We start from the raw sequence: 24,788 nt of genomic DNA, 5'->3' as shown, positions 1-24,788 counted from the left end.
GTTTCACAATACAAAGAGTGCTGGCCCCCGTGGAAATTTCTAGATTTTTTTTTCTAAGGTACTTTTCGTTATGTAATTTACTGAGTACCTTTTTAATTGAGTCGCCTGATTTGTCTTAAGATTAGCTATGGCAAAATCAAAGCCGTGGCCGTTTTTACAGCACTATGAAACAGTCCTTAGGATAATCATGATCTGGTTGAAGCTATGCAAGACTTTACCTGACAGCAGCACTGCTGCTAATGGAATGGTTATCAATACGTAGAAGTAATGACAATTAGGGGTAGGTGAACTGTTAGTAGGTTAGTTTCTAACCTAAAATAAACTGTACAAGGAAAAACAATGCTGAGAATAATTGAATCTTTCAACACGGTGTGCTGCTCTAGATATCTTTTTTTCACTCTTTGCTATTTATTTTAACAAAACATTTACATTTCAGTTTTTATCAACCATGATTGTATGCAGACCTTTTGTAGGATGTGACAGTGACACAGGTCACCAATTTGTAGTTTGTTCGGAGAGTTTTCATCCTCATTGCGTTCTCTGGATAAATGCACACGAATGCAGTGTGGGACATTTCTTCCACCTTTCGAAGAGTATCAATGTGGACATCTGCATGTCTCATTTTGTAAGGTGTCTCATAATATACCTTTTATGGTTCCTTTACCAACTGAGACCCAACTGTATACAATCCCGCTTTCTAATCTTTTTGTATCTCCCTGAAGAATATGGCATACATGTACTGTAAGCAACACAAAATCCTAATCCATGTTTCATCGTAAACAAAATGATTGCTCACTTTCACCCTCGAGCTGAATTATTCTGCGGGTTTAAACTATAAAGAGTATTCCTGTAGCTGCATTTTTAAGGAATTTGGGGGGAGAAATTTATAGAATTAAAACATAAATTTGAAGTGTTTATTTTGCTATAGTAAATCTGCATTTATCTCAATTGGTTGTTCTTTGCAGCTCTTTCAGCAGCGCAACAGAAATTTGCTCAGTCACTTGGGGAGTTCTCGTTTGAGTTTATTGGGGATGCTGAGACAGACGACGAGCGCTGTATAGGTAAGTGGGTCTCATTATTTTTAATATGATTTGCACTTCATTTTCTGGCTTCATACACCAGGAATTGCAGCTCATCTCTGAGTACTTGATATCTGCATGTTTGAAAAATTGTAAATGTCAGATTTAATATAGTACAATTGAAGAAATGTTTTAGTGATTCTAAAAATGACTAAACAATATTCATGGAACATGTAGACCTAACATCTTTTTTTAAAGATTTTGCTGAAATACTTCTGTGGACTTCAAAGGTTAAATGAGGAAATATTCCACCATAGCTCAAAATAACACTTTAAAAGTGTCTAGGAACATCAACTTTTTTCCTACTTTTGTATGGACTGTTTACACTTCTCTACTGCCTGTCTATGGGCCCAAATTTCCCCATGAGTTGCACCGTTTTTTTTGCTGTAACTTGATTTTTCTGGTATATCTTTTTAGTTGTAAATATGGCCATTTAATTTGTGCCAGTGTAAGTGAGTTAGTTAGGTTTTTTGTTAGGTCAGTTTTTTTTCAAAAGAGGGCGTTCCCAGCCACTTAAACCATTTATGCCAATTTGGCTAGAAAAAAGTTGTACAAAACTAACTTAGGGCAGCGTGTGTGTCCACTTTTGTCTGCACAGAAAGACCTTACTTACAGTTAGGGAATCGGTGCAAGTAACTACGTTAAAAGCACCACCAAGCACCAAACAAAGCACAAAAAGTAATAAGCAATTAATTAACAAATAAAATAGAAGGAACCCTGCACCTAAAGCACCAAAATCAATCAGTAAATAACAAATAAAAAATAGAAGTCCTATCTTAGGGAACGCAGTGGGCCGCTGATGAGGGAGCCCATTCGGCCAGGGCTAGGGACGGTGTGCTTCGGGCCCTCCCACACAGCCTGCAGCGCGCGTTTGCCGCAACGGCCTGCCAGGAGCTACTGCACATGTGCGCAGACTCTAGTGCGCATGTGCAGCGGTCCCGGCACTGTTTTCAGTGCCGGGACCTAGCTCCGCCCTCCTATCTTCTGCGCCACGCCAGCTCCACAGACGGCCCGAGAATCGGCCATGATCGGACGGATTTTTTTTGGCACTGCTTCTGAGGTAAAATGTCGACGTGGGGCTCGGAGATGCGCCGAAAAAAACGGAGGGCCAATTTGGGCCCCATGTAACTGAGACATGTGAATCTTGTGCCAAGGAAAAGGTGTGTAAGTATCAATTCTACAAACTGAGAGTAAAATAATGTGCTCCTGATAATCTAATGTGGTTACAGTTCAGAATTATGCAGCAATAGCTCAATGCACAGCTCTATTTTAAAAGGTTAAAATGATCAAACTAAGCATATCGGCTTTAATGTTGTCAAATAGAACTGTTGCATTTAGAGACAAGTGATGTGATTGCATCAGGGATGAAATCGAGTCCCAAATAATCTTATCTAAAGAGATGTGATTTGTGACAATGATTTTATAAGGTTCACTAGCATTTTACAGCATCATTGTTTGTAAGTGTTAGTTGCACTGAAGCGGTTTCAGTTTTTGTCTCTGTATGAATTAGGGTTGCCACATCTGGTTGGATGTATTACTCGATGTTTGACCATGTGACATTTGCCTGCCGTTTGCAAAAGTTTTTGCATTTATAAAGGTTGGATCCTGTGTAGTTTAATATCTTTGCTTGAGTATAAAGGTATTTTTTTTAAATGCAAGGCTAGTTTAAGAATACCTATTTTGTGTAAAAGTAGACTGTTGCAAAAGCAAAATGTATAAGGTGTACCTATTTGCTATTTTGGAAAACTTAGAAGTTTCATCAGTCCAAGTCATTTTTCCTAAATTTAGAAGATATGAGTTATGTACTAGATTTTATAGCAGTTTATTTTGCAAAATAAGTGATAATTTGTATTTGAAATTTGTAGTTATTGAGATACAAAGGTGTCATATCATCTACTGAGTTTTATTTCAAATGAAGCTTGTTTAAGCTAAACAAATACTGGTGCTTTACCTTACGAACTGCAGTCCAGTGGCTATGAATGTTTTGTATTCTATTTGTACAACATAACTTTAAGAAATATAGCTTGAACTTAATTCTGCCATTAATATTTGTTTAAACCAGTCCTTTATTTGTCGCTAATCATACTTTGTGACTCCATCTCGCCTCCTATCCCATTTTGGACTTGGTCCAAACTTGGCCGCTCCACAGGTGCTGCCCAAGCCGATCCCCCAGTGCGGACTGCCCGCTGACAACAGCCTTTACTCAGTTCCCCTGGTGCCAGGAAGAGTTTGATGTCAGAAATTGAAGCTGTTGCACGAGATGACCCGTGCAAACTGCAAACTCTACTCACACATTTTCTCCCAGGCTGTCAGCAGCAGCGCCCAGAAGATCTGTCGTCGATTTTAGGAGATTCGCAGACAATCCAGCAGGGTTGGCAACTCTAGTATGAATTTTAAGAGCGCAGCATTCCAAATTGCTTTCTGATTGGTCTTGTAACCATGTGACCAATAATACCATGTTCTAATCATATAGTATTGGTCACATGGTTATTGAACCCTCTGAGAATTACATTACAAGTTTATATAGCTGACCACTTAAGTTGTAACTAAAAGCCCATCTACATAAATTGAAGTAACTAAACATTTAAGAATGCGACTTTTAACTGAAATTTTAGTGTGTTAAATCATGGGCTTAGATAAGCTGCTGAGGCCGACTCAGTTCTAAAGATGTTTTTTTTTAAATTGTCCACAGGATTAACTAGCATTTTTAAAAGTTACATTACTTCACTTAATTAAATTGAGTAAGAAGTAGAATACAATTTGTTAGCTCTCTGATTTACAAATGAAACTATTTAATCCAATTGTCTACATTAAACCAAACCCATTCTACTACTTTAGGAAATTTGTGAGGCATTGACTATCATTATGGGAGAGTCAGTGGACACTTGTGAGGTACCAATAGATTAGAAACAGATTAATATGGTGCCCATATTCAAAAAGGGTGACAGGTAACTACAGACTCAATAGTGTTACTTCAGTCAACTGTTAAATAATCAGGGTAAACTGGAGGATTATTTGTGCCAAACAATAGCACTCGACACAGCTTTCGATGGGGAAGATCCTACCTGACTAATCTCTTTGATTTCTTTGAGAAAGCGACAACCCAAATTTCTGTGATAAATCCTGCAAGACTGTGTACTTCGACTTCCAAAAGGCCCCTTGATAAAGTTTCATAGAAAAGGCTGCTCGTTAAACACAAAGCTGTGGGGATTCATGGTAAAACTTGGGAATGGGTAAGAAATTGTCCAAAGGGAAAAAGTGGGTGTAATGTTAAGGTGTGGGGAAGTACTGAGTGGGATGCCCCAGGCTTTGTGTAAGGACCACAGCTGTTTCTAATTTATATTAATGACTTGGATTCATAAACTCAATGCAAATTGGTCAGATTCGCAGATGGAACAAAACTAGAACTGGCAATGGGATTGAAGGAGGAATCTCAGAAATTACAGAATGAGTTAATCAAAATATGTGAGTGGGTAAACAGTGGCAAATTAAATTTAATGACGATAAGTATAAAGTATTGCACATAGGAAGGAACAATGGGTGGCACACTCTATGAATGGTGTTGAAATAGCTAAGAATGTAAAAGGCCTTGAAGTCTTAGTGAACTCGATGTTCAATATGTCAACCAATGCAGGGCAGCAATCAACAAAGCCAATATAATATTAAAATACATGGCCAAAACAGTAGAGTACAAGTCTGAGGAAGTTGTGATCAAACTGTAGAGTACCCAGGTTAGACCACACCTTGAGTACTAGTCTGTGTCCAGCTTTGGTCACCAAGTATGGAAAAAGTTAATCTGGAATGCTACTTTAAATAAAAAGTTGGGATAGAGCAAAGAGACACGGGTTCAAACTAGTAAAAGATTGTTTTCGGATTGATAATCGGGAAGGTCTTCGCGCAGAGAGTGATCAACACTTGGAACAGACTTCTGGATAGCGTTGTGGAAGCAAATACTCTGTAATTATTTAAGAAATAATTAGATCATCATCGGAAGTCCCTCGAAATCGAGGAAGATTTGCTTCCACACTCAAAGTGAGTTCTCAGGTGACTGTACAGTCCAAAACAGGAATTACAGTCTCCGTCACAGGTGGGACAGACAGTGGTTGAAGGAAAGGGTGGGTGGGGAGCCTGGTTTGCCCTACGCTCCTTCCGCTGCCTATGCTTGTTTTCTGCATGCTCTTGGTGACAAGGCTCGAGGTGCTCAGCACCCTCCTGGATGCTCTTCCTCCACTTAGGGTGGTCTTCGGCCAGGGATTCCCAGGTGTTGATGGGGATGTTGCATTTTATCAAGGAGGCTTTGAGGATGTCCTTGAAACATTTCCTCTGCGCTCCTGGGGATCGCTTGCCATGTAGGAGTTCCGAGTAGAGCGCTTGCTTTGGCAGTCTTGTGTCAGGCTTGCGGACAATGTGGCCCGCCCAACGTAGCTGGTCGAGTGTGGTCAGTGCTTCTATGCTGGGGCTGTTGGCCTGATCAAGTACACTGATGTTGGTGCGTCTATCCTCCCAGGGGATTTGCAGGATCTTGCGGAGACATCGTTGGTTGTACTTCTTCAGCGATTTGAGGTGTCCACTATATATAATCCACATCTCTGAGCCGTACACGAGGGCGGGTATCACTACAGCCCTGTAGACCATAAGCTTGGTGCTAGATTTGAGGGCCTGGTCTTCGAACACTCTCTTCCTCAGGTGACTGAAGGCTGCACTGGCGCACTGGAGGCAGTGTTGGACCTAGTCATTGATGTCTGCCCTTGCTGATAATAGGCTCCCGAGGTATGGAAAGTGGTCCATGTTGTCCAAGGCCGTGCCGTGGATTTTGATGACTGGGGGCAGTGGTGTGTGGTGGGGTCAGGTTGGTGGAGGACCCTTTGTCTTATGGATGTTTAGTGTAAAGCCTATGCTTTCGTACGCCTCAATGAAGATGTTGACGATGGCTTGGAGTTCAGCCTCTGAATGTGCAAAGAAGCAAGCATCGTCCGTGTAATGTAGTTTGATGACAGAGGATGGGACGATCTTGGATCTAGCCTGGAGGCGATGAAGGTTGAATAAGTTTCCACTGGTTTTATAGTTTAGTTCCACTCCAGTGGGGAGCTTTTTGAGTGGGAGATGGAACATTCAGTGAGGAAGATCGAGCAGAGAGTTGGCATGATGACGCAGCCCTGCTTGACTCCGGTGACGTGGATTGGGTCTGTGGTGGATCTGTTGGTCAGGATCACGGCTTGCATGTCGTCGTGGAGCAGGTGGAGGATGGCGACAAACTTTTGGGGGCAGCCAAAATGGAGGAGGATGCTCCATAGTCCCTCACGGTTAACAGTATCAAAGGCCTTTGTGAGGTCAAAGAAGGCCATGTACAAGGGTTGGTGCTGTTCCCTGCATTTCTCTTTTAGTTGTCGTGCCATGAAGATTATGTCTGTTGTACCTCTTAGTGGACGGAATTCACATTGTGACTCCGGGAGGAGCTCTTCATCCACAGGGAGAAGACGGTTGAGGAGGATTCTAGCGATGATGGCCGGATGATGAATTAAGATAGGCTGAATGACCTTCATCCGTAAGGATCTTGTACGAGTGAGGTTCTTTATCAATGTTGATGTCCATATTGATTGTTTTGATTTAATTTTTAAATTGATTTCTTTGTAGTTCGGGCACTAAAAGATTATAAATGATACAATTGCTGTAAATGGCTGGACTATAAAGGACACCATGAGAACTGGGCTGTACGAGACTAATTTGTTTATGCTCTAGTTCCCTCAGTACATTGTGGCACTGAAGTGTTTCCATCTAAATATAATTGGCAACACCTACTTATAGCACTGTAAAATTATTTCTTAACTTGTTTTGTAATTGCATTCCAGATGAATCACTTCAGGAGTTTGCAGCATTTTTACGTAACCTCGAAGAACAAAGAGAAATGATGGTAAGCAGGAGAAGTGTGTTGCGTATTAGGGGGAGGAGATGGGGATATGTATTTGCATGTTTTAGCTATGTAGTCTGGCAACTATCTTGCCTGCTTGCTTACTTTATATGCACAGCATGATCCTGATGAGACCAATTTGTCAAAAACAGAATTCATATCAACAGGAATTTGATTGGACTACACTACAATTATGTGCAGTATGTTCTACATGTGTGTACTCTTCCTCTCTTCTCCCTAAATCCCCCAAGAGCAAAAGGTCATTGTAAGTTGTTGGCGTCTGTTCTGGTCTGCTGCTTTGCTGTTCCCACACTCTCATTCTCTCTCTGCTCTTATTCTCCAGGTGCATTATGGCCTTCATTTTGTTTCTAGCTGATCCAAAATATAAGATCTGTTTTGCCGTTTGATTTATTTAACTTGTCTGAGCCTATTAAAAACCTGGACTGCTATTTATCTTTAAGCACAGTTTCTTCAATATCTTTGCTCCATTGTTGTTCAGTCCCACTCTGAATGATTTCAGTTTAATTTTTAAGTTAGTATCCTATTACTTCCGTTTGAATTTCAAGACAGCTGCTGCATTTCAAATGCTTGCAATGTTTTTTTTTAACCAGTATACTTCAATCATTATTTATTGGCTGCCATGTGTGCCAAATTGTTCATAACTTGGGATTTGAAAAATGTTTTATTTCTCGACAGAAGGGGAAAATAATCTGAATTTTAACAGTTATCTACATAACGGGTTTGGTCAGTTTACATTGTGGCACTGTTGCACATGTGTCTGATATGGGATGGAAAATACGGGGGAGTACTTCTGATCCGCTATGTTAGGAACAAAACAGAATTACAACATTTTACTGTATCTGTTATTTTTGCTGGCCTAGCACAGATCTGCCATGTTGTACTTGTCCCTCCTCAGCCACTCCAGTCATGTAACTTACAGGAGGGTGTGACACCAATCTTCCCCCTCATTTTTTGAGAAAGCCTTTAAGGGGGCTACGCAGCCCATTCATAGTTTCGCGCAAGCGTGACATTTAACATTAGAAAAGCCAGTCCTGGGCTGTGTGGGACTGGCAAACGGCAGCTTAGAGCGAATGTTATGTGGCACTATTCATTTTAATTGAGACTAACATTTTGGACCAGTCTAGGAGCTGCCTCAGAACTGTCCCACCCTGGAAAAAATACTCTGCTGGCTCTGCATTGTTGGCTGAGAGTTTTCATGGGACTGGCTGCTCAGCATAGGTTCCCAGGCTAATCTAAAATTCCAGCCCTGTTAAAACTTTATTGTTTATTCTAGATTTTACTGAATAGATTTCAGTTCACTTTTCATAAGCATTTCTGCAGCAATTCTGGTCAATACCTCGAGCTCCGAATTCTTGTTCTTCAATGGTTCCCATAATTGGCTAAATCTGTATTTCTTTATAAAAGTTATATTTTAATTCTTTTTGCATTTGAATTTAGTTACATTACAAATCAGTATTTTTTTAAACTAATTTGCAATCACCACCTCTCCTCTCGGTTTTTCTCTGGGGCACAGCTGCATAGGTGCCTGTAAACCCTCAGGTGCTTTATCCATATGTGAGCTCAGACAATGAGTTCCCAATTTTAACCTTCCTGTCTAGCGGAAGTCGGGTCGGGGGGATGGATAACAGTTAAAATCAGGTCAATCACTTACCCCTTCTGATGCTGCTGCTTTCCCGCCATGTCCTGATGTTAAACTGCTCTTTTGTGAGGCGCGCGGGACACCCACAGGAAGGTGGCAGTATCTACTTTAAATATGCTGGGGCGGGTCTGTGAGAAAATGAATGTAAATGAAGCCCAGCCTGGTCTTAATGACCCGGACTCTCTGGGTTTGTTGCCTGCCTCAGAGCTCGTGCGAACCCCCTTTTAAAATTAGGGCTCGAGTGTTTGCAGGTTATTTAACTATGGGACAGCTTTACAGCCGAGGCTGATTCTCACTCAGTACCTCCATGTGCCCTTTCGAATGAGAACCCTGGCTGTTTGTCTCCTACCCAGATGCTGTATTGCTTCTATTATCTCACTGGCTGAGATCAACTAACTTAGGGAATCAAATCCAAGTTGACTTATTTGTATAGTTTAGCTATAAAGGGCAGTACTTTTATCGAATTAAAGCTTTGGTTGTTTTGAAGATTACTTTTAGACTAGTTTAACATATGTTCACTTGTTCAATCTAAGTAGTTTTGCATATAAACAGCTGTCTTTATGGCAGCTCTTTGCTTCCTGTTCTTTTATGGTAGTTATTGCATAACTTGGGGCTGTTAACAGTGCTGCCGTTACACTTAACAGACTGGTATGGGAGAGGCATCCTGAATAATGATTACCCTCACTGCATAAACTCTGTGCTGTATGTTCACTGTATGTGCAATCTCAGCAGGGTTCCAGAGTTCGATCTTGAGAATGAACTGCAAATCTGCTTGCTGGTATGAGTTTTCCTGTTCGGGGGTTGAACATGTGCTGATCAATAGACTTGGGCAGTTTTTTGGGCCCAAGTTTGAACTGTTGGTTAGAACGCCGCAACTCCGAGCCTTGCGATCGAAAAGTGCGGCAGATAATTACCTCGGTATTCTGGACTTTCTGCAGGCCACCATCCCAGTCGGCGCAGCACAGCAGCAACAGCGGGGGGCGGAGCTACAGCCCTGCGCCGAAAAGACTGCCGGCAGCTGCGCACGTGCCCTCCCAGCGTGTCCTGTCTCTGGGCGACCCTATCCCAGGCCGAAGGGACAATGCGATGTTTGCCGCCCCTAGCGTGGGCCGAGTGGCCTGCCTGCCTCACCATCCCTCGTCTCGCCGCCACTGCTCTTACCTCGAGGCCTCCTCGCCGGCCCGCCCGAATACCAGCTCCGGAATGGGGCCACCCGACCAACCCTTGGGCGGGGCCCCGCCCAAACTCTTCCCCGGCGGCGGTGCCCCGCCCGAACTTCTCTCCAGTGGCGGTACCCCACCCGAGCATTTCTCCAGTGGCGGTACCCCACCCGAGCACTTCCCCGGCGGGGCCCCGCCCGAACCCCTCTCCGCCCAACGGTCCCCGCCCAAACACTTCTCAGGTGGCGGTGCCCTAATCAGGCAGGCAGGGCTGTGTGTGCTCCCAGTGCTCCCGAACGGGTAGATGCTGCAGTAGGTGAGGTAGGAACTTTTAATTTTTTATTTATTGATTGATTTATTGATTTTTAAAATATTTTTTAGTTTTTATTATTGATTGATTTATCATTTATTATTGATGATGGTTCTTTATTTTTAAAAGTGAAGTTGTTTAGTGCTCTCTCTTCCTTCCCCCCCCACCCATCCCCCCCCCCCCAATCTCTGGCTAGCTGCACTGATTTCTTAACTCTACACAAGGTTTTTCGTGGTGTACAAAAGTGGACACTTACTCCGTTCTAAGTTAATTTGGAGTAACTTTTCGCAGTTCAAATTTGCAAAACAGGCGTAAGTGGCTGGACACACCCCCTTTTGGAAAAAAAACTGAACTAAAACGAAATACTAACTCACTGAAACTGGAGCAAACTAAATGTGGAGCATTGCAATTTCTAGGATACTCCAAAAAAAATTTGCTCCTAAAAAAAGGAGCAAATCCAGTTGAAACTTGGGTGCATTTTGTGTTATAATTCAGTGATGTGCATTAAATTCTAGGTGAGATGCTAGTTTCAGTTGCAATGTACCTGGAACCCCACTGTTACACTACCAGACTAGGTCTTGGACCTAAATCAATGAGATTTTTCTGCTTTGTAAGATTTGAGCACAAAATGTAAGTAGCTCCTGGCATAAATTCAGCAAGAAAGTCGCCCATAATGAGCCTTGGAGAGACCTTAATGTGGCAAACTGAAACATCACACTGGTACAGTTGGAGTTTCTCTTCTGAGATGCAGGTTAATACATGTGGGCACAGAATTTGCTGCCAGAATAACGCCGATTTTAATGGCACTCGCTGTTATTAATGTATAAATCGTCCAGCAAAGTGTGAAGAGAAAGTGATACCCCGTGAATTGCGAATCCCCACAAGTTCCTGGACGATTTGCGCCGCTCTGCTGTTAGTCTCATAAAAATGGCATCTCACTTTAATGAGTTTCATGAAGTTGCTGCATTTGCACATTAATTACCAATTAAACTCGACGCAGAAAGTTTAGGTTGGTAATTAATATTCTAAGTACCTTTTTAGTGAGGAGGTTGGCATTGCAGGAACATAAATCAACCTCTCCAGCCCAGAAAGGGAACAATTTAAACTGTGGCGTCTCATTCAGGTGTAAATTGTTGTTCGAGATTTTTTTAATTTAAATTTAATTTTTTATCTTGCTTTTCCTTTCTGTTTTTTTCTCTCTCTTACTCCAATCTTTCTTGCCCTCCCTTTTATTTATCTTTCTGTACCTAATTGGACTATCTTTCACCCACTATTCCTTTACCGTCATTCCTCTATTTCTTTCTCAATCCTTAAATTTCATTGGTTAAGGAGATATACTGTCATTCACTAATGTCCCAGAGGCCTCATTACCATCATAGTTCCAGCAACTTACAGGGCAAAATTCTTTCAAGCTGAAGGTTGAGGGGATATAGTCTAACTAACATGGCACGCTCCTGCAAATTCCGAGTCTATATTGAAGTAGAGCTTTACGCTGCTGCCAATTGAACTCTTGTGCGTTTGATCGGGCATATGTGGGAATTAAGCCCAATATGCTCAGTACGAAGTAGTTACAATGGGCTCAGATTTGGCCCTCGTTTTTTTCGGCGCATTTACTTGAGGTGCGCCGACTTTCTGTTCCCAAAACGGCGCCGAAAATGTAGCTCCGTATTCTCCCCGCTCTGTGGCCTCTCCCATGGCTTGGTGCGGCATGGTCTGTCCATTAGCGGGTAGAGCTAGGGCCCTGCGCGAAAAACAGTGCCGGCAGCTCAACGCTTGCGCACTGGAGGTTTCGCGCATGCGCAGTAGCTCCTGCCCCCAGCCGGAGGTCCCTCGGAGATATCCCTCAGAGAAGTCCAGTCCAGTCCTTGACGAAGTTCCTCGGAGAGAGAGTCGGTGCGTTCTCCTGCCCCTAGCCCTGGCCGAAGGGCTTGCCAGTGCGTTCTTGAGTCAGTGCGTTCTCCCGCCCCTATCCCCGGCCGAGTGGCCTCCCGCAACGGCCCAGCCCACTGACTTCCCCAGCCAGGTATTTTTTATTTATTGATGGCTGTGCTTTGTTTTGATGAGGGGGGGGGGGGTGGTGGGGGGGCAGGGAGGCGGAGGGAGGAGGAGGGAGGAGAGGAGAGGAGGAGAGTTTTGATATGAAGGTAGGACTTAAGTTTTATCTTTTATTTATTTTTTATTTATTATTGATTATTTTTATGCTTCTTGAATGTTGTTGTGAAGGTCCTCTATGCTTCCGCCCCACCCCCCCGCGCTGATTTCTTAACTCTCCGCAAGGGTTTTCTATGCAGCCACATACGCTGGCCGAAGTTAGTTTGGAGCAACTATTAGCTGTCCACACTGGCTTAAATGGCCAAAACATGCGTAGGTGGCTGGTAACGTCCCCTTTTGGGGAAAAAAAACTAAACTTAAAAAAAATCCTAACTAACTCACTTACACTGGCGCAAATTAAATGTGCAGAATGGGGATTTTTAATATACTCCAGAAAAATCAAGTTGCTCCAAAAAAACTGAGCAACTCCTGGGCAAATTTGGGCCCAGTGTAACAATTATGAATCTACCAAAATAACTGCCTTGGTCAAACATGGGAACTATCGTCAGTTTTTTTCCCCTGACTACAACAAATGTTCTCATGTGAAAATTGCACCAAGTAACATGTGTTTTTGGTAAAGTAACCCATTGAGGACCAGTTTTGTTTTTTGTGTTCTCACTGGAAAAGAAAAACACAAACTTCAAGCAAGACAACAACGAGAAGGGGCTTGCTTATCAAAGGAATTCCCCTAACAAGCTGCATTTCTGTGTGGCTTTGTCGCAGACTCTGTACAATAGTCCATAGATCGTTAGTTGTGCCAAACCATCCCAGTTTCACAGGATATAAATGTTCAAGATCATTTGTCAGTGTTTGGAGATTATTCATATTCTGTTGTTCATATGGAATTATGAAAGAAATGTTAGAAGATCTGAAGGTGCTCTTTTGGGGGGGAAAGATACTTAAAAATATTTTTTAAAGTGTATAAAAGGATGTGGGGCCTGTAATATTCATTATATGTCTATCGTTAAACACCACCCCGACACCCTGCCCCAGAGTAACAGTTAGTTGAAATAAAGGCCTGGAGTTTCCACTGGGGGTGAACCTGGAAATGCACCCCATGTCGTGCCCCACTTGCTGAACAAGTTGAGCGCAAGTATCCTCCTAGTCTCATTAGAAAACACTCAAACTTAAAATGGGAATAAACATCAGGGTCCATGGAAAGTGCTGAACCCCCACATCGTATATTTCTTCTTCAAGTATGAAAATATAAGCTTAGCCCCGTGTAATCATGAGTCATGCACATTAGGCACAGTATGTTTAGGAAAATACAATCTGGGCAGCTCAAATACTCAAAAAAATTACAATAAAACGCCAGAAGAATTACTTTCTTTCCTGTTGCTCCTGAAAATCTGGTAGCAATGTGAAGAGACTCTGGGCCTGAACTTCAGTATCGCTGGAAAGCTGGTGCTCCCTCCACCTTTTTGTGGCCATTAGCGGCAACATTTTTTCGTGGCTGGGCCACCCCGTATTCAGCTTCAAAAATGAACAAATGGGTTCCAGCGCTAATGAACCCTTCCAAAGTGGATTTTTCAGCGGTGTGGCTGTCTTAATTTGAGCATTATCACCACTGAGAAATTCAGCATGCAGGTAAGGGTTTCTGGCCAAGGTTTGCAGCAAGACCCTGAGGGGGGGAAGGAGTTTGGAAGGAAGGATGGTGTAAGAGGTGCAGGGAGAGTCAACAGGTTCATTGATATGGAGCTGGAGACACTGATGGAAAGTGTGGAGGACAGAAAGAGAATACTGTTTCCTGACATGGGGAAACCTGGCAGACAGCCAGTACATAATGCATGGAGGGAGATTGTAGGAGAGGTGTCAGACACCTCCATATATGTGAGGACACACCCTCCCAGGAGGGTGCTGGCCAGTCTGCACCCGGCCCTTCCAGGATGGGTCGACACCTCCTAGCTCTGGGGCGACTGGGATCTTCCTCCTCCTCCTCCTCCTCAGGTGGTCCTGTTAGCTCGACCTCCAGCGACTGTCCACTCATGATGGCCAGATTGTGCAGCATGCAGCAGACCCGTTGAGAGTATTGCAAGGTTCCACCAGAGCGGTCCAGGCACCGGAACCTCTGTTTAAGGATGCCTATGCACTGCTTGATGATACACCTGGTGGCACAATGAGCATCATTGTAGGCATGCTCTGGCGCTGTCCTGGGGTTCCGCAGTGGAGTAGCTAAGTGGACAGGGGTTATCCCTTGTCCCAAGCAGCCAACCGCAATCCTGATTCGGGCCGGTGAAGATGGCGGGCACACTGGTCTGGCGCAGAATGAACGAATCATGGCTGCTGCCTCCCTTGCCCGCTGCCTCTCTGCATGATGCTGATGGCTATGCCTTCTCCTGCGTGCCGCCCTGCTTCTGACCAGGTATACCAGGTGTCGCCCTCCCAACACTCCTCCCATCCTCAGGGTGAACCCTGCCAAGCAGGTCTCTGCAGCCCACCGGCCTCCACTAAAGAGTCAGACCTGAAAGTTGTACAAAAGTACAGGGGTATGTGCAAACCTCTGAGCAGCACTCAGCAGGTTTAATGGAGCCAAAACAATTAATAAAACTATATGAAAAGATAAATACTGCGGATGTTGGAAAATGAAATAAAAATACTAATAATTAATAAAACTTTTTACCTACCAAAGGACCCCAGTGGTGTCGTGTTCGAGCACCACATCGAAAACCTCGCGGGAAAAGTCCTACCTTTTCCTCGGTGAATTTCGCTGCCCTGGTGGCTTTTCAGCGGCCTGCACGCTGCTTCCCTCTCTGCTGGAAACTTGCCTTTACAGCGGCTTCACCGCGACGTTTCTGTCGGAAGTGAACACCACTCAAATCCTCCCCAAGCTGAATATGGCTCTGGGAGGGAAAAGTAGCCGACAGCGGCGGCCGATTGATTTTTTTCGATCGAGCGCCCAAACTCCGCGGTAGCCGTCCCTTTGGGGACGGTGAATTTCGGGCCCTCTAGGAACAAGCGCAATTTCAGGATACTCACATTTCATGGGGATGGGTGGTTTTGCAGGTGGAGGGTTTGATGGCTGACCGTAAAAGATTGAGGAGACATGAGTGTATTGTAGTTGCGTGCGTAACTCACTTACAGCCAAGATTTTCCGATCTTTTAAACCACGTAATTGGTTTGTGCCCAGATTGACTGTGTCTCTGGGCACAAATGTTGAGGAAACTTCAGACCGTAGTCTTCAGTGATTTGTGTCTCAAAATTTTTTTACATTTGTAAATTTATAACCCTATTTGGGATCCGTGTGGTGATTTTAGAGAGACTTCTGTTTATATGATTACTGTTTCTAAATTTCTTCTTGGTCAACATTAAAGCTTAAATAAAACAATGTATCAGTACACTTGTGGCACACAGAATTTGGTTAAAATTGACTTAGATTTCCAAACTTAAAAAGTCTCTGTCCAAAATCCGTTATACCACCTGTTTGTGCAATGCAATCAAATGTGTTTTTAAGCAACCATGTTTTCTGTTATTGCCCCCACTAACTTTGTGCACATGTGTACCTTGTTTGGAATTTTTAAAATTCTGATGTGAGTCCCGGCATGTACCTAAACCTACAAACTGAATGCACAAAATGGTTATCATCTCCCTCATAATTCGAGGATGTCCAAAGTTTTGTCTGTGTGCTACTTGACTGAATACCATGTAGCCCTGTGGGCCACACACAAAACAGTTAAAATGTAAAAAAACCAAATTCAAGAAATACTTTGACAGCCACACTTTCCATTCTTAAAAAAATCAATGAAAAAAAACCCGCGCAAAGGCATTTGGTTACTTAATGCACTTTTGGGCTCACACACTAGCGTTCTTAATAATGAACGTGTTCATGTAAATTCCTTTGCTATTTTAATGAAGGACTTAACCCCTGGGTTAAAGTTTATTTTAAATGGCTTAATTAAAATAGAGCAAGAACTTAAAGCATAATTACTAACACAGTATGCATGCCTTTAACTGCTGTCACCGCTCTGTGGAAGAACTTCTCAGTAATTATATTAATTTGCTTTTTTTGTACATATTTATGCATAGTTGAGAATCTTATTCCTTTCTAAACAGTTGTATTACATTTATATTTTTAAATATATTTATGGAGATTTAGCAACGTTCTTTAAATGATTTGTAATCTATCTATTTTGTGTTTGCCTGCAAAATTCAAAACCATACGAAATCTGATTATGAATAAAATGAGTCACTGGGACTTTGTGGCCCAGATAATATGGGCTCATGGTCACATATGACCTACGAGCTGCAGTTTAGACAGCCTAGTCATCATTTGTAAAAAAATGAGTGTCAAGGTCCAATTTTGCAATATTCCAAATTGTACCTTGTACTTCATAAATTGTTCCTTGAGGTGAATAAGTCAATGAACTGCCAGGACTTAGCCAGAGGAAGTGCTCCATCGTTCATCGTTTGCGACCTACTGAAGTAATGCACCTGGAAGAGAAGGGGGAAGGACTCTGGAGGCTCACCAATTGTTGGGCTTTCCTCCTTTGTTTCTTTTCCCTGTTAATACCCCACTGCCAGTATGAATTCAGGTGCAATAACAGTAATAATTTTGTTTATTGGCACAGTGCTCAGCAGAAATGAAAGCACGATTTTAACTTATATAGCCTGTTGTGGGTGGGGGGCAGCGCTAGAGGCAAGGTTACACAGCCACACCAAGCTTCATTATAATATCCTAGGACTGACTCTAGGGGTGGGCGGGAGCAGGAATTTGTGTGGTAGCAGACCCCACTGGGGAGCTAAGAAAATGGTCGTCAACAGTCAAATTAGTCAGTTGTGGGGAGAGGGTCAACATGTGATCGCGGTCAGGGGTGGGAGGGAGGAGGCCCGGGAAGAGCCCAGAAAGAAATGTTAAAAAATAAAATTAACTTAGTTTATCGGCCCTCTTGTCAGGCTTAGAATCAGGCCTGAAGTCTTTTTGGGGCATGGTACATGGTCTAAACTGCTCTTCTTGAATAACCATTGGTGAGGAATAGTTGTAGCAAATGTTATCTTTATTGTTTAAATATAATTGTTTTTGCTGGGCAGAGAGAAAGCAAGAGATGTTGTGGCCAAAATTCAGGATCTCAGAGAGACCCGTTACCACCCATTTGTGGTGGCCTTTCGTCAAAATCGAATGGCTGCCGCTTTGGGGTCAACTGGCCGACCCGACTGAAATTCAGGTCGGGGATTTTTCGGCCTGGACCCCATACTGCCCGATTCTGATGACCGGCAAAAGCGAGTCATCAGTTAGCGCACCGCCGTTTTTAAATAAAAGAAAAACTTCACGATCGATATTTAGCTGAACTCGTCGATCCCCCTCGCATGGTGCCACCCACCTGTCGGTGCACCCTCTGAAGTGTGAGTGCGACCCGGCAGCATGGCGGCCCTTAAAGGGGAAGACTCACTGCTGCGGCAGCAATGTAAAACTTTTTGCCGGCCCACTTCCCGATCGGCTGGCAAAATATTGCCCCGGCAGCCTGGCACCCTCTCTTGGGTGCCAGGCCGTTGGCCTGGCCGAAACCCTCCCTAGTGGCCCAGTGGCCAAAGATATAAAATAACAGAATCTCTCCCCTTTAACGGACGGGAGAGAGCGTGGTGACGCATACGCGCTGTGATGTCACCACTACTCCACCGCTGATTGACAACGGCGGAGTTCCTGTCCGACCGATTTTCAGCCAGTCAGCCTGGCTTTAAGTCTATGGCCCACCCCCCATTAGGAGTCATTTCCTGTGGGCTCTTCCAACCACATCAGAGCTCCTAGTGGTAAATACCACTCTAAAAATCATAGGTGGGTCAGTTTTTTTGTGCACCTGAATTTCGGCCCCATTTATTTAAAAAAGGCAAATTAGAAAGAAAATCCCCTTTTCCCCTGATTGTATTTTGTCTCCGTCTCTTTGTCTGTACTCCCCGTTCCATCCACGGTTCTCTAAACTGTTCAGGGCAAGGAACCTACTCCCCAGCCAGGAGGATTGCGATAGCAGTTTGAGATGATTTATCTCTACCTCCACCTTCTCGCTTCCTCCCAACAGCTTTTCACAATACGAACATTTTTGAACTTCATTTTGTTGGTTGCCTTCTGCAGTGATGCGGCTGAAATTGGGAATAAATTGTGGATGTGAATTTGTGTTTTACCATTGCTTCGAAATTACTTTAATATAACTTAGTGTACGATGAGTCTCTGCAAAAGCCGTATGTTTGAGTTATGCATCTGCAAAATGTGTCTCATGTTTAAAAAAAGCTGGCTACCCAATTGAAGTTGCAGTTTTTGCTGTTTCTGAAGGTGAGTTTTGAAAAGCAGCTTTTTGTCATAAACCTCAATGAGCACGACACTGCCCAGTGTGACAAGCTACAATGCTGCTGACATGTCACAAGTGTCTTCAATTGAATTTAAGGACCAGAGTGAAGAAATAAGAGCTAAGGACCAGAGTAATGTTTCTAACATTAAATTCATGATCATATTTAAATTTCTTAAACATCTTTTTCCTTAAATATTTCTTGCATTGTATTTAACATTTTAATTCTAATTGGATTACTTGGGTTGAGTACATACACAACTCAGGTTAATACGGGCTGACATTATTGGCTCATCCAACATTTGGTCTTGAGTCTACTGGAAGAAAAATCAAGCTCTTTGGGGACGTGGGCAGATGCTGGGGTAGTGATGTGAAGTTATCAAAACCCACCACTATAAACAAACATTTCATAGGATCCGTATTAAAGTTTTAGTGCAATGCACTTTTTTCTGTAGGAACAAAATGCTCCTTGTATGAATGTTCACCTTTTCTTTCAGGCACTTAACATTTGTGAAACATTTATTAAACCGCTGGAGAAATTCAGAAAGGACCAGATTGGAGCAGCGAAGGTAACAATTCCATTAAGAATTATTCAGTACAAGAAAATGCAGTTCTCAAAACTTAAAATTTATATGTCTGTGTGGGATTTGGGTTATAAAGGAACAGTAAATTCTGCATATTGATAGTTGGTTCAATTAAAGGTACATAACAACAATTTCATTTACATAGTACCTTTAAAGTAGTCAAACGTCCCATGGCGCTTCATAGGAATGTTATCAAATAAAATTTGACACCGAGCTATGTAAAGAGATATTTGGGCATGTGACCAAAAGCTTGGTCAAAGAGGCAGGTTTTAAGGAGTGTCTTAAAGGAGGTGAGCGGTAGAGAGTTTTAGGGAGGGAATTCCAGCATTTAGGGCCTAGGCAGCTGAAGGCACGGCCGCCAGTGGTGGGGCGATGAAAATCAGGGATGCCTAACAGGCTAGAATTGGAGGTGTGCCGATATCTCGGAGTAGTGCAGGGTTGTAGGAAGTTACAGATTTAAGGAGAGGCAAGGCCATGGAGGAAGTTGAACACAAGAATGAGAAGTTTAAATTCGAGACATAGAAACATAGAAAATAGGTGCAGGAGCAGGCCATTCAGCCTTCTAGCCTGCACCGCCATTCAATGAGTTCATGGCTGAACATGAAACTTCAGTACCCCCTTCCTGCTTTCACGCCATACCCCTTGATCCCCCGAGTAGTAAGGACTTCATCTAACTCCCTTTTGAATATATTTAGTGAATTGGCCTCAACTACTTCCTGTGGTAGAGAATTCCACAGGTTCACCACTCTCTGGGTGAAGAAGTTTCTCCTTATCTCGGTCCTAAATGGCTTACCCCTTATCCTTAGACTGTGACCCCTGGTTCTGGACTTCCCCAACATTGGGAACATTCTTCCTGCATCCAACCTGTCCAAACCCGTCAGAATTTTAAACGTTTCTATGAGGTCCCCTCTCACTCTTCTGAACTCCAGTGAATACAAGCCCAGTTGATCCAGTCTTTCTTGATAGGTCAGTCCCACCATCCCGGGAATCAGTCTGGTGAATCTTCGCTGCACTCCCTCAATAGCAAGAATGTCCTTCCTCAAGTTAGGAGACCAAAACTGTACACAATACTCCAGGTGTGGCCTCACCAAGGCCCTGTACAACTGTAGCAACACCTCCCTGCCCCGTACTCAAATCCCCTCGCTATGAAGGCCAACATGCCATTTGCTTTCTTAACCGCCTGCTGTACCTGCATGCCAACCTTCAATGACTGATGTACCATGACACCCAGGTCTCGTTGCACCTTCCCTTTTCCTAATCTGTCACCATTCAGATAATAGTCTGTCTCTCTGTTTTTACCACCAAAGTGGATAACCTCACATTTATCCACATTATACTTCATCTGCCACGCATTTGCCCACTCACCTAACCTATCCAAGTCACTCTGTAGCCTCATAGCATCCTCCTCGCAGCTCACACTGCCACCCAACTTAGTGTCATCCGCAAATTTGGAGATACTACATTTAATCCCCTCGTCTAAATCATTAATGTACAATGTAAACAGCTGGGGCCCCAGCACAGAACCCTGCGGTACCCCACTAGTCACTGCCTGCCATTCCGAAAAGTACCCATTTACTCCTACTCTTTGCTTCCTGTCTGACAACCAGTTCTCAATCCACGTCAGCACACTACCCCCAATCCCATGTGCTTTAACTTTGCACATTAATCTCCTGTGTGGGACCTTGTCGAAAGCCTTCTGAAAGTCCAAATATACCACATCAACTGGTACTCCTTTGTCCACTTTATTGGAAACATCCTCAAAAAATTCCAGAAGATTTGTCAAGCATGATCTCCCTTTCACAAATCCATGCTGACTTGGACCTATCATGTCACCATTTTCCAAATGCACTGCTATGACATCCTTAATAATTGATTCCATCATTTTACCCACTACTGAGGTCAGGCTGACCGGTCTATAATTCCCTGCTTTCTCTCTCCCTCCTTTTTTAAAAAGTGGGGTTACATTGGCTACCCTCCACTCGATAGGAACTAATCAGAGTCAATGGAATGTTGGAAAATGACTGTCAATGCATCCGCTATTTCCAAGGCCACCTCCTTAAGTACTCTGGGATGCAGTCCATCAGGCCCTGGGGATTTATCGGCCTTCAATCCCATCAATTTCCCCAACACAATTTCCCGACTAATAAAGATTTCCCTCAGTTCCTCCTCCTTACTAGACCCTCTGACCACTTTTATATCCGGAAGGTTGTTTGTGTCCTCCTTAGTGAATACTGAACCAAAGTACTTGTTCAATTGGTCTGCCATTTCTTTGTTCCCCTTTATGACTTCCCCTGATTCTGACTGCAGGGGACCTACGTTTGTCTTTACTAACCTTTTTCTCTTTACATACCTATAGAAACTTTTGCAATCCGCCTTAATGTTCCCTGCAAGCTTCTTCTCGTACTCCATTTTCCCTGCCCTAATCAAACCCTTTGTCCTCCTCTGCTGAGTTCTAAATTTCTCCCAGTCCCCAGGTTTGCTGCTATTTCTGGCCAATTTGTATGCCATTTCCTTGGCTTTAATACTATCCCTGATTTCCCTACATAGCCACTGTTGAGCCACCTTCCCTTTTTTATTTTTACGCCAGACAGGAATGTACAATTGTTGTAATTCATCCATGCGGTCTCTAAATGTCTGCCATGCCCATCCACAGTCAACCCCTTAAGTATCATTAGCCAATCTATCTTAGCCAATTCATGCCTCATACCTTCAAAGTTACCCTTCTTTAAGTTCTGGACCATGGTCTCTGAATTAACTGTTTCATTCTCCATCCTAATGCAGAATTCCACCATATTATGGTCACTCTTCCCCAAGGGGCCTCGCACAATGAGATTGCTAATTAATCCTCTCTCATTACACAACACCCAGTCTAAGATGGCCTCCCCCTAGTTGGTTCCTCGACATATTGGTCTAGAAAACCATCCCTTATGCACTCCAGGAAATCCTCCTCCACTGTATTGCTTCCAGTTTGGCTAGCCCAATCTATGTGCATATTAAAGTCACCCATTATAACTGCTGCACCTTTATTGCATGCACTCCTAATTTCCTGTTTGATGCCCTCCCCAACATCACTACTACTGTTTGGAGGTCTGTACACAACTCCCATTTTTGCCCTTTAGTGTTCTGCAGCTCTACCCATATAGATTCCACATCATCCAAGCTAATGTCTTTCCTAACTATTGCATTAATCTCCTCTTTAACCAGCAATGCTACCCCACCTCCTTTTCCTTTTATTCTATCCTTCCTGAATGTTGAATACCCCTGGATGTTGAGTTCCCGGCCCTGATCATCCTGGAGCCACGTCTCCGTAATCCCAATCACATCATATTTGTTAACATCTATTTGCACAGTTAATTCATCCACCTTATTGCGGATACTCCTTGCATTAAGACACAAAGCCTTCAGGCTTGCTTTTTTAACACCCTTTGTCCTTCTAGAATTTTGCTGTACAGTGGCCCTTTTTGTTCCTTGCCTTGGGTTTCTCTGCCCTCCACTTTTCCTCATCTCCTTTCTGTCTTTTGCTTTTGCCTCATTTTTGTCTCCCTCTGTCTCCCTGCATAGGTTCCCATCCCCCTGCAATATTAGTTTAACTCCTTCCCAACAGCACTAGCAAACACTCCCCCTAGGACATTGGTTCCGGTCCTGCCCAGGTGCAGACCGTCCGGTTTGTACTGGTCCCACCTCCCCCAGAACCGGTTCCAATGCCCCAAGAATTTGAATCCCTCCCTGCTGCACCACTGCTCAAGCCATGTATTCAACTGCGCTATCCTGCGATTCCTACTCTGACTAGCACGTGGCACTGGTAGCAATCCCGAGATTACTACTTTTGAGGTCCTACTTTTTAATTTAGCTCCTAGCTCCTTAAATTCTTTTCGTAGGACCTCATCCATTTTTTTACCTATGTCGTTGGTACCAATGTGCACCACGACAACTGGCTGTTCTCCCTCCCATTTCAGAATGTCCTGCACCCGCTCCGAGACATCCTTGACCCTTGCACCAGGGAGGCAACATACCATCCTGGAGTCTCGGTTGCGTCCGCAGAAACGCCTATCTATTCCCCTCACCATCGAATCCCCTAACACTATCGCGCTCCCACTCTTTTTCCTGCCCTCCTTTGCAGCAGAGCCACCTACGGTGCCATGAACTTGGCTGCTGCTGCCCTCCTCTGATGAGTCATCCTCCCCAACAGTACTCAAAGCAGTGTATCTGTTTTGCAGGGGGATGACCACAGGGGACCCCTGCACTATCTTTCTTGCACTGCTCTTCCTGCTGGTCTTCCATTCCCTATCTGGCTGTGGACCCTTCTCCTGCGGTAAGACCAACTCACTACACGTGATACTCACGTCATTCTCAGCATCGTGGATGCTCCAGAGTGAATCCACCCTCAGCTCCAATTCCGCAACGCGGACCGTCAAGAGCTCGAGGCGGATACACTTCCCACACACTTAGCGCCCAGGGACACCGGAAGTGTCCCCGAGTTCCCACATGGTACAGGAGGAGCATATCACGTGACCGAGCTCTCCTGCCATGACTGAGAGCCAATGTAGGTCAGTGAGCACAGGGGTGATCATGAGTGAATGAGATGTGGTGCGAGTTAGGATATGAGCAGCAGAGTTTGGGATGAGGTGGAGTTTTGGGAAGATAGTAGTTGGGAGGCTGGTCAGGAGAGCATTGAAATAGATAAGCATTGTTTTGTAGTGCAGCTGCATTAGAGTTTATTTCAGTTCTGTTAATTGTATCTTAAGTGACAATGTACAGGTACATTCATTTTAAAAACAGTTTTTATTAGAACATCTATTTAATCTAGTTACCTGTGCCCTTTTAAACACTCAGCAGCATATTAATTATGGATAAATTGTTGGGGTAATGTTTTAATGGCCATTTCATTGAATTGTTTGACAATGGGGCATTGAAATTCTGCTGGGATTCTCTCGGTCTCCTGCCATTCCTTTGGTGAGAGACCAGCGGAACCCACAGAGAAATAGCACAAACTGTTGCTTATGCTGTTTACCTGGGAGTTCTGCTGGTCTCTCACCAAAGGAATGGCAGGAGACCAAGAGACCGCAAGATCGCGAGAACCCCCACCGAATTTCAGGCCCCATTTCCTTTTAAGGTTCTGTTAGCCATGGGTCAGTGGAAGTGCACTAGCCTCTGAATCAGAAGGTTGTGGGTTCAAGTCCCGTTCCAGGATTTGAGCACGTAACTTAATCTAAGTTGACACACTAGTGTGGTACTGAAGGACTGCTGCACTGACAGAGGCGCTATCTTCATGAAAATAGTTTGAAGTAAACTTTTGTTTTTGTTTTGGGAGAGAGATCTCGAAGCACACTATTTTCATCACCATGGCGACAAGTTAATGATATATTTAATGTGGCTTATGTCTTGTATCGTGTGTATTCTACAAACTTTTTCATTTATAGTTTTTTCCGCAAAGACAATGCCCCTTATTTGTAAACAAGATAAAAGGTTACAGTTCTCGAATTTTTTTTTCATGATCAGATGTCAGTTTTGTTTAGGGTGCCAGCTAAAATATTTTGATGCAATCTATGTCGATTGTTTTATTTACTTGCAGGAGGAAAAGAAAAAGTATGACAAAGAAACGGAGAAATACTACAGCACATTGGAAAAACATGTCAATTTGTCAGCAAAGAAGAAAGAAGCATTGCTGTTGGAGGTAAGCTCACAACATTTAAATGTTGTTGCAAAAAACATTTTAAATTTGCC

At 43.5% G+C, this 24,788-nt stretch overlaps 1 protein-coding gene across 2 annotated transcripts in view; it reads left to right on the top strand.

Annotated features, from left to right (window-relative positions):
- arhgap10 (Rho GTPase activating protein 10) overlaps positions 1-24,788 on the top strand; it is a 279,199-nt gene that overhangs the window by 103,887 nt on the left and 150,524 nt on the right. Inside the window, exons 2-5 of one of the 2 annotated variants that reach the window (XM_070871488.1) lie at positions 966-1,061; positions 6,929-6,990; positions 18,978-19,049; positions 24,637-24,738. In XM_070871488.1, the coding sequence (XP_070727589.1) occupies positions 966-1,061; positions 6,929-6,990; positions 18,978-19,049; positions 24,637-24,738 (332 nt within the window). The remainder of the gene's footprint in view (positions 1-965; positions 1,062-6,928; positions 6,991-18,977; positions 19,050-24,636; positions 24,739-24,788) is intronic. The other variant, XM_070871493.1, reaches the window with a different exon arrangement.

The sequence above is a fragment of the Pristiophorus japonicus genome, chromosome 2, assembly GCF_044704955.1.
Source record: "Pristiophorus japonicus isolate sPriJap1 chromosome 2, sPriJap1.hap1, whole genome shotgun sequence".
Lineage (NCBI taxonomy): Eukaryota > Metazoa > Chordata > Chondrichthyes > Pristiophoridae > Pristiophorus > Pristiophorus japonicus.
The sequence above is the reverse complement of the archived record's forward strand: the minus strand, read 5'-3'. Positions and strand labels throughout refer to the sequence as shown.